At 39.1% G+C, this 20,322-nt stretch overlaps 1 protein-coding gene across 6 annotated transcripts in view; it reads right to left on the minus strand.

The window, feature by feature from the left end:
* Positions 1-248: 248 nt before the first annotated feature.
* ZNF484 (zinc finger protein 484) overlaps positions 249-20,322 on the minus strand; it is a 32,074-nt gene continuing 12,000 nt past the window's right edge. For 4 of the 6 annotated variants that reach the window (XM_086684740.1, XM_086684739.1, XM_086684738.1 and 1 more), the window contains exons 3-5: positions 18,676-18,802; positions 11,923-12,015; positions 249-4,887 (exon numbers count right to left, since the gene is read on the minus strand). In XM_086684740.1, coding sequence (XP_086540866.1) covers positions 2,573-4,887; positions 11,923-12,015; positions 18,676-18,802 — 2,535 coding nt within the window. In that variant the 3' untranslated portion in view covers positions 249-2,572. Of the gene's footprint in view, positions 4,888-11,922; positions 12,016-18,675; positions 18,819-19,305; positions 19,365-20,322 lie in introns of all 6 variants that reach the window. The other 2 variants (XM_025931648.2, XM_086684741.1) reach the window with 2 other exon arrangements.

A 20,322-nucleotide genomic window follows, 5' to 3' on the forward strand; every position in this document is an offset into this window, starting at 1 on the left:
AAAAATAAATAAACATAAAAAAAAAAAAACTTTAAAAGAAAGGAACAGCTATCTCAGGGCATTGAAAACTTCTGCTAATGATTAGACAGAGCAGGTAGTACAGACAAGTACTTCCTTTGAGAACTAAAAATGGTGGAAGAAAATATTAAATATACTTAATTTTGTGATGGCACTGGAGAGCTACCAAGAAGTGAGAAAATACAGGAATAGGATTAGAGATAAGACATAACCTCTGGAGTCTGGGACTATTAAAAAGAGGTGTTTGCTAATTTTTAAAGCAAATACCGGAGAGGTTAAGACAGTTTTTAACAAATTTATGGACTTAATGGGACAAATACTAAAATTAAGTTCCTTCACAGAATGAGGCACCTAGAAAATCTCCCCAAGTCCTACATCTCTACGGTGAAAAACACCAGACAAGCCTTTCCTGGGACTGGAGCCCAGTCTCACACTCTCAGTACAAGACTGGACGAAGACAGGCAGGGGTGCTTATGCTCTTGCCTAGTCCTACCTGTTAGAGTCAAAGGCAAATCTTCTCTGGAAGATGATACCATCCAGACCACCTCAGTGTCTCTGCAGTGCCTAATATATAGTGCCTGGTAGCTGATTTAAAATTACCAGGTATAGGGGAAAACAAGCATTACCAAAATCTGAAACAACGAATGGAAAAAGGTTTACAGAGGGTCTAAATAATGGGGCAATCTCTAGACAAAGCAGAGGAAGACATGAAGCAGAAGCATACTTTGTATAGATAATAGCAAGAAATTTCCCAAAAGGTAAAGAAAAAAACCACCAAGCTACAGATTTAAAAAAAAAAACACAGCAAACCCCAAACAAGCACACAGAAAATCACACCTAGGCATGCCACTGTGAACTGCTGGCAGCTGAAGATAAGACAAATTTTGAAGGAGGGAGAGAAAAGGGAAAAAAAAGCACATTATCTTCAAAGGTACTTACATTGAAAGCTTATTTTCAAAAAAAAAAAAAAAAAAAAAAGGAAAACATATATGGATTAATATAAATGAACATAGACTCAAATGACTGACCACATCAACTACACACAAAATCCAAATGCATGACATTAATACCATGTAAACCAAGAGGGAAATAAAGGAGCTAATGTTCTAGCTCCTCATCTCATCTGGAAAGTGGAGAAGGGACTCATTTATTTTAGCCTTCAATGAGTGAAGTATGCATACAGTATTAATATCTGATGCAGTAAATTTTAAGGCAAAAAAGAACATCAGTAGCAATAAAAACAGACATTTCATAATAATTAAGTTTCAATTAACCAGAAAGAGTATAACAACTCTAAATCTGAATGTATGTAAAAACAAAGACTCAAAATATAAGAAAAAAATGGGTTGATCTACAGGAGAGACAAATTCACAAATATTCTGGAAGATGAAACACTGCTTTTAGAATCTGTTAGGAAAAAAAAAGATTTAAAAAAGTCTGTAAGAATACAGAGGGTCTGCAAACACAATCGGATTAATTTGTAGACACTGGGAGGGGACAGAAGATTACTCTTCCGAAAGTGCAACCCTGTCTTCTTAGAAAACAAACTCAGATGTGAACAGTAGTGTCCCATAGTCACCTGGCACGTAATGGACATGCAGAGAATGTACCAACAAAACTTCCATGGAAGGAAAGAATTCTAGGTTTTGAAACCCATTTTCTTAATTTGTCTCTTTTCCAAACAGAAATTTTAAAAAATATAGACTTCTGTGGATGAGGCTGACAGTCCAAAGTGCTGACCTCTGGATCTGTGACCTGAGTCCCATGGCCTCAGGGCCAGTCCTGAGGTGACAAGTAAGGAGTCTGTGGGGCTGCTGTCTACCTCATTGGTCACTCTGGGGACACAGCTGGGGATAACTTTATGCCTCTTGGGTGTGAGTTACCTAGGCCATGGCAGGGAATTAATAAATACAGGAACATATTGGTTAATAACTAAAGAGGCCTATGAATATTCAAGTAGGCCTGTGGTTCTGATTACCAATCTCAAAGTCAAATAAAAAAAGTGTTTATCCAAATTTCAACACACTAATAGATACTATAAATAATAAATAAGAGTGGCTTCTTCCAAAAGGGGGGGGGAAAGTCCTTTCTTTGTGTCTTTAATGTCAATTTTCACAAAAAACCTCTGGCTTCTCTTCATTATAGACCTGAACTGTCTATACTTTTGCCTTGATTTCAGCGTCCTTGGACGATGAAAAAATTTTTTTAGCTCTCTGCTCATTAAGAACTTTATTTAGTCAATATCGAATATTTTTGCTACCCAGGGCGTGAGAAGCTCAACAGCACTGAACTTATGAAGCTGCTTCTCCACAATATGAAACAAGAAAGACTAAGTCCTCTCCTTGCAGATTTGCTATTATTTCCAGGGGCTTGACAATTCCAGTACCTGTCCAGTAACTAAGTGTGGCCATCACACATCGCTTAAGCTCTTCCTCCCAAGTATCTCCCGCAAACGTGTAGCTGGACATCAGCTCTGTAATCCAGACATTCCTACTTCTGACCAGAGGTAAGGTGGCTTTGGTTACCTCCTGCTTCTTAGTCACATGGTAGCCTCTCATTCCTTGGTATCCCCACACCATGATTGTGGCACTGGACATGCTACTTTCCCAGTGTCAGATTTCTGATGTATCCTGAGCTGTGGCCTCCAGTTTAAGGCTTTCTTAAAGTCACTGCCTTTATAGGTCTTTTGTTTAGTATGAATTTTCTGGTGTTTAATAAGATTTGATCTGATAGTGAAGGCTTTTCCACACTCAGCACATATAAATGGTTTCTCTCCTGTGTGAATTCGATGATGCTCATGGAGTTGTGACTTCTTAATGAAGGCCTTCCCACAGTCACTGCATCCATAGGGTTTCTCTCCAGTATGAATTCTCCGATGCCGATTTAAGTGTGATTTCTGGATGAAGGACTTCCCACATTCAGTACAAATATAGGGTTTCTCTCCTGTATGAATCCTCTGATGCATAATTAGTGTTGATTTTCTTGCAAAAGCTTTCCCACATTCGCTGCACTCATAGTGTCTCTCTCCAGTATGAGATTGCTGATGTATATGGAGGCCTGACTTCCGAGTGAAGGCTTTTCCACAGTCACTACATTTATAGGGTTTCTCCCCAGTATGAATTTTCTGGTGCGTAAACAGATTCGATCTGTCAGTGAAGGCCTTTCCACACTCAGCACATCTGTAGGGTTTCTCTCCTGTGTGAATTTGCTGATGCACATGGAGTTGTGACTTCTTAGTAAAGGATTTCCCACAGTCACTGCATTCATAAGGCTTTTCTCCAGTGTGAATTCTCTCATGTGTAATAAAATGTGACTTGTGGAAGAAGGCCTTTCCACATTCAGTGCAAACATAAGGTTTTTCTCCTCTGTGAATTCTCTGATGCATACTTAGTGTTGACTTCTGGATGAAGGCTTTCCCACACTCAGTGCATTCATAATGTCTCTCTCCAGTGTGGCATTTCTGATGTATCCTGAGCCGTGACTTCCAAGTGAATGATTTTCCACAATCACTGCATTTATAGGGTTTCTCTCCAGTATGAATTTTTTGGTGTTTGATGAGATTTGACCTGTCAGTAAAGGCCTTTGCACATTCAGTACATATATAAGGTCTCTCTCCAGTATGAATTTTCTGGTGTATAATGAGATTTGTCTTGTGAGTGAAGACTTTCCCACATTCTGTACATATAAAGGGATTCTCTCCTGTGTGAATTCTCTGATGCACATGGAGTTGTGACTTCTTTATAAAGGATCTTCCACAGTCACTGCATTCGTAAGGTTTCTCTCCAGTATGAATTCTCTCATGTGTAATAAAATGTGACTTCCGTATAAAGGCTTTCCCACATTCAGTACATACATAGGGCTTTTCTCCCGTATGGATTTTCTGATGCATACTTAGTGTTGATTTCCTTGTGAAGGCTTTTCCACATTCAGTACATTCAAAGTGTTTCTCTCCAGTATAATTTTTTTTATGTATATTGAGATTTGAATTCTGAGAAACATTTTTCCCACATTCACTGTATTCATAGGGTTTTTCTCCAATATGAATTCCCTGGCATCTGAACAGATCTGACTTCTGGATAAAGGCTTTTCCATATTCACTGCATTTACAGTGATTCTCCTCAGTGTGAGTTTCCTCATGACTTGACTTGAGGCAAAAGTCCTCCTCATATTCAGTGCATCTATAGGGTTTCTCTCCTGTAGAAGCCTTCTGAGGTACAGCAAGTTGGGGCTTCTGAGTGAAGACTGTCTCACATTTGCTGCATTCATGCTGTTTCTCCTCAGTATAGATACTTTGATGTGCAAAGAGGTGTGACCCCTGGGTGAAAATTTTTACAGAATCAGAAAATAAATTGAGATTCTTCCCAGTATGAATTTTGTGATGTTGAATGAGAGCTTGCTTATGACTCAGAAGTTTCTTACACTGATTATATTCACAACCATTCATTTCTGTATGAGAATTCATAGGAGTGAAAATATTACCATATCCAATAATCTTATCAAGATTTTCTATTGCATTGTTTCTATAATTACATAAGCTTACAATAGGCTTCAAACTCCTTCCAAATGAGTCATAGTTCTGGAGTCTTTTTCTTGCAGGAACAAGGTATGTGTTTACATGATCAGTTTTCCCAGTGTCCTTATATTCACAGTCTCTCTCATTAGCTACTGTTTCCTTGTCAACAAAGGCGACATGACTTACACTTTTGTTCTGGTATTCCTCACATCTCTCCGTCTGTTTGTCATCTTGCCACAATTCTTCTAAAATGGAATAATATGGGTCATCTCTTGTAAAGAGATTAATTTTCTCAAACCGTATCGAAACTTCTTTAGACGTTCCCTGCTGTAAAGTTTTAAAACCAATATCCCCATCTAAAAAAGAAGGAAAAAATAAAAGACACAAAGAAGAGTTAAGAACATAGAAGGGATAATATATATAGGTGATTTAGGGTGAATACAGAGAACTGTGAGAAGCTTATATAAATTTAACAGATATGTATGCAAATATATAAAACACATATAATACAGGATTTGTAATAGATTTATATGTGGGACAGCAGTAAAATGAACCCTTACAGTACACTTACTAAATAATCAGTGGCAGCTAGATGTGCCAGGCACCGTCCTAAGTTCTATACTACCTCACGTAATCATCACACCCTTTCGCGCTTGGTCTCACCCTTGTCTTTATTTTAGAGACAAGGAAACTGAGCCACAGAAGAGTCAGGTAATTTGCCTAGATCAAATGTTTAGTAATTGGAGAAGATGAGCCTCAAACTGAAGCCATGTCAGCTCCATGTACATTAGCAGAAATACACAGTAAGGTGTCAGAGGGGCAAAGTGACAAACTATGTGGCTTAAAAGAAACATATGGGTCTAGCTTCTTATCATCCTCATTATTCTTATCCTATTATTCTAGTTATCCTTCATCCACTAATCTCCCACTTTCTCTTTCCCTATTAATCACTGTGCCCTAAACACCAATTTATTTATGCACAGTGAAACTACTGCAGCTTCAGTCATTCTGACTTAGCCAAATGGCAAAAAATATCTATGATTCGATTCTTTGTTCTGGTTTGGGGTGCAGAGATACATGCACTCAACAGGAGGCATATAACAGCAGACAGGGGTGGCTTTCTGAAGCAGGGCCTGAAAGCTGTCAATCAAAACCTGTCCTCTTCCTTTCTTTGGTTTACAAACCCACTGAGAGAAGAATTTGTCATGTGTTAGATAATAGGCAGTAACGTCAGTTTGGATCCATATACCTATGACAGGATAAACGTGGTGTTTTGAACAATGAAATCTATTAGTAGCACCTAAGATGAACTAGTAAAAAAATATGGAGGTAGCACATCCAAGTAAGGTTAGAATAAACTAAAGGCTTGAAGAAATATAGACATGGTTTTGAGTAAGAGGAGGAGGGCATCTAAGTGATATTTTCTAAAAGAGAAAAGTTAGTAAAAAGAGCAGAAAGAATTATTTGAGAAGATGTATCACAGGGAAAGTAAAGAACCACAATAGAACATGATGAAATTTTGAAAGGTGAGCTATCTACTCTTAGCATGCTGCACTGGACCTGCTCTTCCTTCATATAAGCGGCCACCAGATGGACCCTTAAATGCAAAAGCCATCAGTCATTCCCCTGAGTATTCTATACAAGGGCCAATGCTTGCTTGAGACACACAATCAACAGTGACAGCATTAAGATTCGTTTCCCTGAGCTGAGCCTAGTGATGATCACAATTTATGCTGGAATTGAGACCCTTCATTTCAATCTGAGACACACAACTGTCTCTAAATGGCAATTATAACTTTCAACTTGGGTTGGTTATACATATGACAGAGGCTCATAGGACTCAGCAAATGTAGCATAAAGCAGCAAAGTTCTAAGTATGTAGTCACCAGCAGGCAGGTGAAACTGATAGCAAAAGAGAAAAAAAAAAAAGACCCCTGTGGCACTGGTGATCATCTTGACATCCTGCTCACTGCACCAACTGTTAAGCTGCCTGCAAAGAAAGGATGGACCCCCACCCCAAATTTGGTTCAGATGTCAAGACCAAGGATGTAATACACACACCAACAAGGTATGAACAGGTTCATTACTTAGCACAAGCAGTCAGGCTGACCACTCCTGTGCAGCTTCCCACCAGCACCGAGGGAGGGAGCACCTGTGCTTTCTTGTAGATTTGCCCAGATGTGGGGCAGAAGGCAAGGAGAGAGGGGTGAGGCTTAGGAGATGTCAGCAGTCAGACATCAAAAATGAAGTCAGATGTGACACCTAAAGCACAAGCCACAAAACCAAAATCAACAAGTAGAATTGTATCAAACTTAAAAGATTCTGTGCTCACAGTAAAAGAAACCAACAACAAAATGAAAGGAAAGCATACAGAATGGGAGAAGATATTTGCAACCATGTATCCAATAAGAGGTTAAAATCCAAAATAGATTAAAAAAACCCCGTAAGACTCACTAGCAAAAAACCAAATAACCTAACTAAAAAATGGGCAAAGGACAAGAATATTCTATCTAGCAAGGCTGTCATTCAGAATAGAAGGAGAGGGGGTGCCTGGATGGCTCAGGTCATGATCTCACAGCTCATGAGTTCAATCCCTGCATCAGGCTCTGTGCTGACAGCTCAGAGCTTGGAGCCTGCTTTAGATTCTGTGTCTCTGGCTCTCTTTGCCCCTCCCCTGCTTGTTCTCTCTCTCGTTATTTCCCTCTCACTTTCTCTCTCTCTCTCTCAAAAAAAATAAACATTAAAAAAATTAAGAAAAAAAAAAAGAATAGACGGAGAGATAAAGAGTTTCCCAGGCAAACAAACTTAAAGGAGTTCGTGACCACTAAACCAGCCTTGCAAGAGATCCTAAGGAGTAGGTACTCTGTGAGTGGAAAGCAAAGACCAAAAGTGATAAAGACAAGAAAGGAACAGAAAAATCTGTAGAAACAACAAAACAAGTAATAAAATGGCACTAAATACATATCTACCAATAATTACTCTGAATGTAAATGGCTTAAACGCTCCACTGAAGATACAGGATGTCAGAATGGATAAAAAAAATAAGACCCTACAAGAGACTTGTTTTAGACATAAAGATAGCTGCAGATTGAAAGTGAGGGATAGAGAAACATTTCCCATGCAAATGGACCTCAAAAGAAAGCCACAGTAGCAATATTGTTATCAGACAAACTAGATTTCAAACCAAGGGCACTATATCATCATAAAGGGGCCTATCCAACAAGATCTAACAATTGTAAATATTTATGTCCCCAACATGCGAGCACCCAAATATATAACACAATAACAAAAGTAAAGGAACTCACTGATAATGATACCATAATAGTAGGGGACCCTAACACCCCACCTACAGAAAGGGACAGATATCTAAGCAGAAAATCAACAAGTAAGCAATGGCTTTAAATGACACACTGGACCAGATGGACTTAGCAGATATATTCAGAACATTTCATCCTAAAGCAGCAGGATACATACAGTTCTTCTCAAGTACATATGGAACATTCTCCAGAATAAATCACATTTTAAAATATGTGGAAACAAATGAAAATGAAACACGATGGTCCAAAACCTTTGTGATGCAGCAAAGGCGGTCCTAAAAGCAAAGTATATACCAATACAGACCTACCTCAAAAGAAAAAAATCTCAAATACACAACCTAACTTTACACCTAATGGAGCTAGAAAAAGAACAACAAGCAAAGTCTAAAGCCAGCAGAAGAAAGGAAATAATAAATATTAGAGCAGAAATTATATAGAAACAAACAAACAAACAAACAAACAAACAAACAAAAAAGACGATACAATGGATCAATAAAACTAGGAGCTGGTTCTGTAAAAAAAATTACTAAAACTGATAAACCCCAAGCCAGACTTATCAAAAAGAAAAGAGAGAGGACTCAAATAAATAAAATCACAAATAAAAGAAGAGAAATAACAACTAACACCAAAGAAATACAATTACAAGAGATTATGAAAAACTATATGCCAACAAATCGGACAACCTGGAAGAAAAGAATAAATTCCTAGAAACATAAACCACTATAACTGAAACAGGAAGAAACAGAAAACTTACACAGACCTACAGCCAACAAAGAAACTGAGTCAGTAATCAAAAAACTTACAACAAACCAAAGTCCAGGGCCTGATGGCTTCACAGGGGACTTTTTTTTTTTTTTAAGTTTAAAGGGAAAGTGGGTGATGGGCATTGAGGAGGGCACCTGTTGGGATGAGCACTGGGTGTTTTATGGAAACCAATTTGACAATATATTATATGTAATATTTAAAAAATTCTCTCTCCTCTTCTGCCCCTCCCCCACTTGTGTTTTCTCTCTTTCTCTCTCTCTCAAAAAAAAAAGATATATGACAGGCTGACTGGTACATGAAAAGATGCTCACTCATCATCAGGGGAATGTGAATTAAAACCACAATGCGGGGCGCCTGGGTGGCGCAGTCGGTTAAGCGTCCGACTTCAGCCAGGTCACGATCTCGCGGTCCGAGAGTTCGAGCCCCGCATCAGGCTCTGGGCTGATGGCTCGGAGCCTGGAGCCTGTTTCCGATGCTGTGTCTCCCTCTCTCTCTGCCCCTCCCCCGTTCATGCTCTGTTTCTCTCTGTCCCAAAAATAAATAAAAAACGTTGGAAAAAAAAAAATTTAAAAAAAAACCACAATGCGAGGGGCACCTGGGTGGCTCAGTCGGTTGAGCATCCGACTTCGGCTGAGGTCATGATCTCACAGTCCATGAGTTCGAGCCCTGCATCAGGCTCTGTGCTGACAGCTGAGAGCTTACAGCCTGCCTCGGATTCTGTCTCCCTGCCCCTCCCCTGCTCATGCTCTGTCTCTCTCTCTCAAAAATAAATAAAAACATTAAACACACACACACACACACACAATGCAATATCACTTCATGCCTGTTGGAATTTCCATCATCAAAAAGACAAGAGATTACAAATGCTGGCACAGATGTGGAGAAGAGGGAGCCCTTGTGTACTGTTGGCGAGAGTATAAACTGGTACAGCCACTGTGGAAAACAGTACAGAGGATCATCAAAAAACTAAAAATAGAACTGTCATCTGATCCAGCAATTACACTTCTGGGAATATATCCAAAGGAAACAAAAACACTCATACAAAAACATATCTGCAACCCCACATTCCCTGCAGCAATATTTACAATAGTCAAGACATGGAAACGACCTAAGTGTCCATTGATGAATGAATGGATAAAGGTGTAGTGTACATATACAACAGAATATTATTCAGCCATAAAAAAATGAGGAAATCCAACCATTCGCAACTACGTTGATGGATCTGAAAGCATTACGCTAAGATAAGTGACAGAAAGATAAACACTACATAAGTGATAATCTCACTTACACGTGGAATCGAAAAAAAACTAAATTCATAGAAAGGAAATCAGACTTGTGGTTACCAGAGGCAGAGGGCAGGAGAAGGGGACTGAAGGAAGGTGGTCAAAGATACAAAACTCCAGTTATAAGCACCAAGGACATGATGCACAGTATGGAGACTAGAGCTAACATTCCTATACAGCATGTAGGAAAGTTGTTGAGAGTGATCCTGAGTTCTCATCACAAAGAAAAAACAATTCTCCCTTTTTTCCTTCTTTTCTTTTTATTGTATCTATATGAGCAGATGGATTTTATCTGAACCTATGGTTCATTTCACAGTATATGCAAATCAAACCATCATGTTGTTTATACAGTGATATATGACATGTATTTCTCAATAAAATTGGAAAAATAAAGTCAGAATCTATTAGATATATGATGAGATGTTCAAAATATTTCATTAGAGAAACACAAATTAAAGTAATAACTAGAAATTATAATCTATTGGATTAGCCAAATTATTAGAAATTCTTAGAAACTGGGGCAGGGATGGAAAGAAACTGATTCCTTGTACACTCATGGGACTGTAGAATAACACATTCAACCTAGAATAATGTGGTCATACTTCATCAAATATTATAACCCAATGATAAAGAAATCCCATTACTCTTCCTCAAGAATTCTCATTACCAAAGAATAATTCATGAAGAAATTTATTCCAGTACTAATTGTAATAGCTGGGAGGCTGGACAAGTAAAATGTGATGTCTCTCCACACTATGGGATGCTATGCATCAGTTAGAAGCAATGAACTAGATGGGGCACCTGGGTGGCTTAGTCGGTTCAGCATCCGACTTCAGCTCAGGTCATGATCTCATGGTCCATGGGTTCCAGCCCCGTGTCGGGCTCTGTGCTGACAGCTCAGAGCCTGGAGCCTGCTTCGGATTCTGTGTCTCCTTCTCTCTCTGCCCCTTCCCTGCTTGCACTCTGTCTCTGTCTCTCTCTCTCTCTCTCTCTCTCAAAAATAAATACACATTAAAAATATTTTAAAAAAAAGAAGCAATGAACTAGAAAAACACATTGCAACATGAGCCAATTTAGTGCTAAGAGGAAAAAAAAAAAGACACTGAGTAGGACATATAGCACAGTACCCAGAGTACCATTTCTACAAATTAAAAATACCAACAATTTAAATTTTACAAACACAAATTCAAGGTTTGAGAGCAAACATATCAATTACATTAGAAGAGTTACCTCTAAGGATAAAAACAAATATGGGGACTGAGAATTAAAAGAGAGAAATAAAGAAACAAAATGGGGGAGGGGAATGTTAGGTACATTGATAATGACATTAACTACAAACCAAGGAATATAATTAACTCAATTTCCTGTAAACAAAGTACAGAAACTTTTTGTAAAATGTCAAAATAAGTAAATTAGTTAGAAAGGTGAAGTCAGTGTTGTGTTATACTAGCCAAGTAAAAAGAGAATGTCAGGAAACATAAACTAATGTCATAAATGGTAAAATGCTGCCCCCCAAATGTAGTAATGGTACTCTCCAAGTCAACAGCTGGAGGAGAGACATGGGACATGATACAGGAGGGCACCTCTAAGTGACAATTCGGAAGCATTAAGGGGAAAGAGAGAAAATGAAAAGAAACCAGCAATAGCATAACCCACAGTAATTTTTTAAAAAGGTAAATCAATGAGTATCTAAATGTGTAAGAGAAGGATTTAAGACCATGATGTGATGGAGGTAAAGAGAATAGAAATGCTAGAGAAAGGGAGAAAAACCATAAAGCAGGATCCTAGATCCAAATTAGGAGCAATTATAGAACATTCCCTCCTAGAAAGTCAAGGAAAGAAAAAGACACTGATACAGGAAGGGGCCTTAAGGTAGGAATGGCCTTCAGATATCTAGGGACTGCACCCACGCCACCATGCAGTTCCAAAAGTGCAGAATGTTACAGAAATGTCCTACTGACAGTGCCCCACAAGCCCAGCTGCTGCCCATACAACACACTCTCCATGCTCTCAGTCCCCTACTCACTGAGACAGTTGTGACTTGAAATGTCACCATCCAGCACACATGGCTCTTCTTGTTCCAAGTTGAAAATGACTTCTGGTTTGGGAACTTGACACCCTATCAACAGAAAATGACAAAAGACTTGCTTTCAGAGGCCATTCAATGAAGCATTCCATTTACTTTTCAGAAAAGTTCATGCAGAATAGAGGTATATTCATAACACACCAAATGGACAATTACTAACGTAGAACAAATAGGATAAGCTATTACACACTTCAGATGACCTGCAGCCATTTTTTATATAAAATTTATTGTCAAATTGGTTTCCATACAACACCCAGTACTCATCCCAACAGGTGCTCTCCTCAATGCCCATCACCCACTTTCCCCCCACCCCTCAACTCCCATCAACCCTCAGTTTGTTCTCAGTATTTAAGAGTCTGTTATGGTTTGCCTCCTTCCCTCTCTGTAACTTCCCCCCCCCCCACCCCTTCCCTCCCCTCTGGTCTTCTGTTAAGTTTCTCAGGATCCACATATGAGTGAAAACATATGTGATCTCTCTTTCTCTGCCTGACTTATTTCACTTAACATAACACTCTCCAGTTCCATCCACGTTGCTACAAATGGCCAGATTTCATTCTTTCTCATTGCCAAGTAGTATTCCATTGTATATATAAACCACATCTTCTTTATCCATTCATCAGTTGATGGACATTTAGTCTCTTTCCATAATTTGGCTATTGTTGAAAGTGCTGCTATAAACATTGGGGTACAAGTGCCCCTATGCATCAGCATTCCTGTATCCCTTGGGTAAATTCCTAGCAGTGCTATTGCTGGGTCATAGGGTAGCTCTATTTTTAATTTTTTGAGGAACCTCCACACTGTCTTCCAGAGTGGCTGCACCAGTTTGCATTCCCACCAACAGTGCAAGAGGGTTCCCGTTTCTCCACATCCTCTCATCTATAGTCTCCTGATTTTTTTCATCTTAGCCACTCTGATTGGCATGAGGTGGTATCTGAGTGTGGTTTTGATTTGTATTTCCCTGATGAGGAGTGACGTTGAGCATCTTTCCATGTGCCAGTTGGCCATCTGGATGCCTTCTTTAGAAAAGGGTCTATTCACGTCTTCTGCCCATTTCTTCACTGGATTATTTGTTTTTCGGGTGTGGAGCTTGGTGAGTTCTTTATAGATTTTGGATACTAGCCCTTTATCCGATATGTCATTTGCAAATATCTTCTCCCATTCTGTCAGTTGCCTTTTAGTTTTGCTGATTGTTTCCTTTGCAGTGCAGAAGTTTCTTTATGTTTATGAGGACCCAAAGTTCATTTTTGCTTTTAATTCCCTTGCCTTTGGAGATGTGTCAAGTAAGAAATTACTGCGGCTGAGGTAAGAGAGATTTTTTCCTGCTTTCTCCTCTAGGGTTTTGATGGTTTCCTGTCTCATTCAGGTCCTTCATCCATTTTGAGTTTATTTTTGTGAATGGTGTAAGTGGTCTAGTTTCATTCTTCTGTATGTTGCTGTCCAGTTCTCCCAGCACCATTTGTTAATGAGACTGTCTTTTTTCCATTGGATATTCATTCCTGCTTTGTTAAAGATTAGTTGGCCATACATTTGTGGGTCCAATTCTGAAGTCTCTATTCTATTCCATTGGTCTATGTGTCTGTTTTTATGCCAATACCATGCTGTCTTCATGATTACAGCTTTGTAGTAGAGGCTAAAATCTGGGATTCTGATGCCTCCCGCTTTGGTCTTCTTCTTCAAAATTACTTTGGCTATTTGGGGTCTTTTGTGGTTCCATACAAGTTTTAGGATTACTTGTTCTAGCTTCGAGAAGAATGCTGGTGCAATTTTGATTGGGATTGCATTGAATGTGTAGATTGCTTTGGGCAGTATTGACATTTTAATAACATTTATTCTTCCAGTCTGTGCGCATGGAATATTTTTCCATTTCTTTGTATCTTCTTCAATTTCCTTCATAAGCTTTCTATAGTTTTCAGCATACAGATCTTTTACATCTTTGGTTAGGTTTATTCCTAGGTATTTTATGCTTCTTGGTGCAATTGTGAATGGGATCAGTTTCTTTATTTCTCTTTCTGTTGCTTCATTATTGGTGTATGAAAATGCAACTGATTTCTGTACATTAATTTTGTATCCTGCGACTTTGCTGAATTCATGTATCAGTTCTAGCAGACTTTTGGTGGAGTCTATCGGGTTTTCCATGTATAATATCATGCCATCTGTGAAAAGTGAAAGCTGACTTCATCTTTGCCAATTTTGATGCTTTTGATTTCATTTTGTTGTCTGATTGCTGATGATGCTAGCACTTCCAACACTATGTTAAACAACAGCGGTGAGAGTGGACATCCCTGTCGTGTTCCTGATCTCAGGGGGGAAAGCTCTCAGTTTTTCCCCATTGAGGATGATATTAGCTGTGGGCTTTTCAAAAATGGCTTTTATGATGTTTAAGTATGTTCCTTCTATCCTGACTTTCTTGAGGGCTTTTTGAAAGAAAGGATGCTGTATTTTGTCAAATGCTTTTTCTGCATAGATTGGCAGGATCTTTGCAGATCTTTTCTTTTATTAATGTGATCTATCACATGGATTGATTTGTGAATATTGAACCAGCCCTGCAGCCCAGGAATGAATCCCACTTGATCATGGTGAATAATCCTTTTTATATGCTGTTTGATTAGATTTGCTAGTATTTTGAGATTTTTGTAGCCATATCATCAGGAATATTGTTTTGCTGGGTCTCTGTCTGGTTTGGGAATCAAAGTAGTGCTGGCTTCATAGGATGATTCTAGAAGTTTTCCATCCCTTTCTATTTTTTGAAACAGCTTGAGAAGGATAGGTATTATCTCTGCTTTAAATGTCTGGTAGAATTCCCCTGGGAAGCCATCTGGTCCTGGACTCTTCTTTGTTGGGAGATTTTTGATAACTGATTCAATTTCTTTGCTGGTTATGGGTCTGTTCAGGTTTTCCATTTCTTCCCGTTTGAGTTTTGGAAGTGTGTGGGTGCTTGGGAATTTGTCCATTTCTTCCAGGTTGTCCAGTTTGTTGGCATATAATTTTTCATAGTATTCCCTGATAATTGCTTGTATTTCTGAGGGATTGGTTGTAATAATTCCATTTTCATCCATGATTTTATCTGTTTGGGTCATCTCCCTTTTCTTTTTGAGAAGCCTGGCTAGAGGTTTATCAATTTTGTTTATCTTTTCAAAAAAACAACTCTTGGTTTCATCGATCTGCTCTACAGTTTTTTTAGATTGTATATTGTTTATTTATGCTCTGATCATTATTATTTCTCTTCTTCTGCTGGGTTTGGGGTGTCTTTGCTGTTCTGCTTCTATTTCCTTTAGGTGTGCTGTTAGATTTTGTATTTGGGATTTTGCTTGTTTCTTGAGATAGGCCTGGATTGCAATGTATTTTTCTCTCAGGACTGCCTTTGCTGCATCCCAAAGCGTTTGGATTATTGTATTTTCATTTACATGTTTCCACATATTTTTAAATTTCTTCTCTAATAGCCTGGTTGACCTATTTACTCTTTAGTAGGGTGTTCTTTAACCTCCATGCTTTTGGAGGTTTTCCAGACTTTTTCCTGTGGTTGATTTCAAATTTCATAGCACTGTGATCTGGAAGTGTGCATGGTATGATCTCAATTCTTTTATACCTATTAAGGGCTGTTTTGTGACCCAGTATGTGATCTATCTTGGAGAATGTTCCATGCGCACTCGAGAAGAAAGTGTATTCCATCACTTTGGGATATAGAGTTCTAAATGTATCTGTCACGTCCATCTGATCCAATGTATCATTCAGGGCCCTTGCTTCTTTATTGATTCTCTGTCTAGATGATCTATCCATTGTTGTAAGCGGAGTATTAAAGTGTCCTGCAATTACCACATTCATGGTTGCTTATGTTTGTGATTAATTGTTTTATCTATTTGGGTGCTCCCAAATTCAGTGGGTAGACACTTATAATTGTTAGCTCTTCCTGATGGATAGACCCTGTAATTATTATATAATGCCCTTCTTCATCTCCTGTTACAGCCTTTAAAGTCTAGTTTGTCTGATATAAGTATGGCTATTCCAGCTTTCTTTTGACTTCCAGTAGCATGAGAGATAGTTCTCCATCCCCTCACTTTCAATCTGAAGGTGTCCTCAGGTCTAAAATGTGTCTCTTGTAGACAGCAAATAGATGGGTCTTGTTTTTTTATCCATTCTGATACCCTATATCTTTTGGTTGGAGCATTTAGTCCATTTACATTCAGTGTTATTACTGAAAGATATGGGTTTAGAGTCATTGGGATGTCTGTAGGTTTCATGCTTGTAGTGGTGTTTCTGGTATTTTGTGGTCTTGTAACATTTCACTTACAGGGTCCCCCTTAGGATCTCTTGTAGGGCTGGTTTAGTGGTGATGAATTCCTTCAGTTTTTGTTTGTTTGGGAAAACCTTTATCTCTCCTTCTATTCTGAAGGACAGACCTGCTGGGTAAAGGATTCTCAGCTGCATATTTTTCCTGTTCATCACATTGAAGATTTCCTGCCCTTCCTTTCTGGCCTGCCAAGTTTCAGTAGATAGGTCTGCTACTACCCTTATGTGTCTACCTTTGTATGTTAAGGCCCGTTTATCCCTAGCTGCTTTCAGAATTCTCTTTATCCTTGTATTTTGCCAGTTTCAGTAGGATATGTCATGCAGAAGATCGATTCAAGTTAAGTCTGAAAGGAATTCTCTGTGCCTTTTGGATTTCAATGCCTGTTTCCTTCCCCAGATCTGGGAAGTTCTCAGCTATGATTTGTTCAAGTACACTTTCAGCCCCTTTCTCTCTTCTTCTTCTGGAATTCCTATGATACAGATATTGTTCTGCTTGGTCGCATCACTTAGTTCTCTAATTCTCCTCTTGTACTCCTGGATTTTTATCTTTTTCTCAGCTTCCTCTTTTTCCATAATTTTATTTTCTAATTCACCTATTCTCCTCTCTGCCTTGTCAATCCGTGCTGTGGTCATCTCCATTTTATTTTGCACCTCAATTATAGCATTTTTTAAAATTCATCATTACTATTATTTAGTCCCTTGATCTCTGTAGCAATAGATTTTCTGCTGTCCTCTATGCTTTTTTCAAGCCCAGTGATTAATTTTATGTCTATTATTCTAAATTCTTGTTCAGTTATATTGCTTGAATCGGTTTTGATCAATTCGTTAGCTGTCGCTACTTCCTGGAATTTCTTTTGAGGAGAATTCTTCCGTTCATTTTGGCTAGTTTTCTGTCCCTTATGCGTTTTAAAAGCTTGTTGCGTGCTCTGCACCTGCAAACACCGCTATATTAAAGGAGGCTCATATATACTGTCCAGAGCTGGGCCCTTCAGGAGGTGTTTTTTTAAGGGATTGTTACTTGCTCTCTGTTTTTGTGACTTCGGTTATTTTATTACCCTACTCGTAATAATATTTTGGACCCTCCACCAGATGTGCTTTGATTTATTCCTTGGAGTAGCCCTGTAAAGGAAAACAGATAGACAAACAGGAGACAAAAACACCAAACACACAAATAACACAAACAAACAAAAATCTAAAGACTAAAAACAAAACAAAAAACAAAAAAACAGACTACAAGAAAAGAAGAGGGTGGAGGTGGTGTTGATGGAAGAGCACATACAAGGACAGAAATGACAGGAGTGGGGTGGAGCGGGGGGGGGGGGGGTGGGTGGGAAGAAAAAATAAACATTGATTAGGCAGAGACTAAAAGGCTTAATCTTAATCCAGAGACAGAGAAAGGAAAAAAAAAGAAGGAGGCAGGGAAAATGAAATGAAGATAAAGTTACCCAGAGAAATTATATGGCTTAATTATTTCAGAGAGAGAGAAAGGACTGTAAAGAAGGAGGTGTAGAACATGTATCAAGACAATGGATTAAATATGTCTGTTTAGACAGACGAAAAACCAGAGTTATTGGGAGGGAAGAGATAAGGAGGAGAAATGGAGAGGGGGAGGGAAGAATTATCTATATATCCAGAATTGACCTAGTTAATCCAGGCAATGCTGCATGGCTTGTCAGGGTAGCTGTCCACAGGGTCTGTGTCCCTCTGGTGGACAGCAGTTACCCAGTGCAAAGGGGCGTGGTTTGGCGTTTTCTGGACCCACCTCCACTATGGGCCCAGGAGTGATCCCTGAGGCCCCGCCTTGGTGGTGGTGGGGAGTGGGGGAGGAAATGGTGATCCCCCAGTCTCTTCTCTACGGAGTTGGACCCGGTGGACTCAGTTTGAGTCACCCTCACTGTGCCACGGGCACAGACAAGAAGGTCCTTCTCACTCTGCCAACTCCCCTGACCCTGCGCTTGGCTAGGATTCAAAGTCCCGCCCTGTGCACTCTGGCACTGGGGAAGTGCCTCTCAGTGCCGCGATATGTGGTCCCCGCTGGCTTTGTCTGTGCCACAGCCACTTCAGGGAGGACCACCTTCTCCTACTGCGCACACAGCCACTGCCCTCACCATGAGCCCCCAGGGCTCCACAGCACTTCAGGCAAACGGCCGCCTTTTCCTCCTGCAGACTGCGCCCTCAGCCTAGCCACTGTGCCCAGGGGTGGCAGACGCAGGCAGGTTCTGTACTATCGCGCAGCTCTCCAGGGAGGGAACCACTTTCTCCAGCTGCGGGCTGAGCCCCTGCCCCGCACCTGCAGCCTTTAGAATTCCCACGTATCACAGAAATTCCACAGATTTAAAAAATTCCACTGAGAATGCAAATATACTCAAACAGGTACAGCCTTATCCCCAGGGGAGCTGTGCTTACCCACTGAGATCAAGTTGAAATAGTTTTCCAGCATCACATCCCTGTACAGGCTTTTCTGAGCAAGGTCCAATCGTTGCCACTCCTCCCTGCTGAAGTCTATCATTACATCCTTGAATGACACTGACCCCTGCAAAAACACATTCCTATTCAATGTGAAGAATGGAAACAAGGTATTTAGGAACTTACTTTTAATAATTTTCATCATGCTACAACATATAAAGTTTTATATATTTTATATCATTATTTGAGGGAAAATAAATCTCATTAAAAATATCATGCTGGTGCCTGGGTGGCTCAGTCAAGATTAAGCCTCCGACTTTGGCTCAGGTCATAATCTCGTGGTTCCTGAGTTTGAGCCCCACATCGGGCTCTGTGCTGACAGCTCAGAACCTGGAGCCTGCTTCGGTTTCTGTGTCTCCCTTGCTCTCTGCCCACCCCCCACCCCCATGCTCTCACTCTCTCTCCCTCTCAAAAATAAGCATTAAAAAAAATATAACCACAGAATCTGCCCCCAAAGCCAAGAGCACACTTTACACACTGTATGTTAGCCAATTTGATAATAAATTATATTAAAGTAATAAAAATAAATAAATAAATAAATAAATAAATAAATAAATAAATAAATCATGCCATTCTTTCTGTAGTACTGATAATATTGTGGGTTGTTTTGGTCATGTTTTTTTGGTATGCTGTGGAAATTCATAAAACTTTATGATTTGTGCATTCTTTTCTATGCCATATGTCATTAAAACTTCATTTAAAAGATAAAATATATTCTGCCATTCATTTTGCACTTACCAATTCACTGAATAAGTCCATTCTTTCTTTAAAAAAGATAATTAAAATAGGCACTTTTTTTTTTTTTAACAGTGTGGTACTAGCATAAAGAGAGACATATAGGTCAATGGGATGTAACTGAGAATCAAGAAATAAACCCTCATATTTATAGTCAACTGATATTCAACACAGGTGTCAAAACAACTTAAAATCGGGGAAAAAAAGGATAAAAGAATGAAGTTGGACACCTACCTCATACCATATTAAAAAAAATAGCTCAAAATGGGTCAAAGGCCTAAATGTTCTTATATTTAGCCAAATTTACACTTTAGCTAAAAGGGTAAATCCTTGTGATGCTCGATTTGGCAATGATTCCTGGGATATAAAGTCAAAAGCACAAGCAACTAAAGAAAAAAGTAGAGGAGCAAGTGGATGACTCAGTCAGTTAAGCATCTGACTTCAGCTAGGTCATAATCTCGCAGTTCATGAGTTCAAGCCCCCCCGTCAGGCTCTGTGCTGACAGCTCAGCACCCCAACTTATACTCTGTCTGTCTGTCTCTCTCTCTCAAAAATGAATAAACATTAAAAAAAGTTAAAAAGAAAAAAATAAATAGGACTTCATCAGAATTAAAAACTTTGTGCTTAAAAGGATAGCATCAAGAAAGTGAAAAGACAACCCAAAAACTGGAACAAAATTTTTGCAAATTATATGTCTGGTAAGTGACCTGTATCTAGAATATATAAAGAGCTCCTGTAACTCAATAAAGCATAAATAATCCAATTAAAATGAATAAAGAACCTGAATATACATTTCTCTAAAGATCCACAAATGGGAAAAAGCACATGTAAAGATCCTCAGTACCTTTAGTC

This window comes from Puma concolor, chromosome D4 (genome assembly GCF_028749965.1).
Source record: "Puma concolor isolate L17-30 chromosome D4, mPumCon1.1.hap2, whole genome shotgun sequence".
Lineage (NCBI taxonomy): Eukaryota > Metazoa > Chordata > Mammalia > Carnivora > Felidae > Puma > Puma concolor.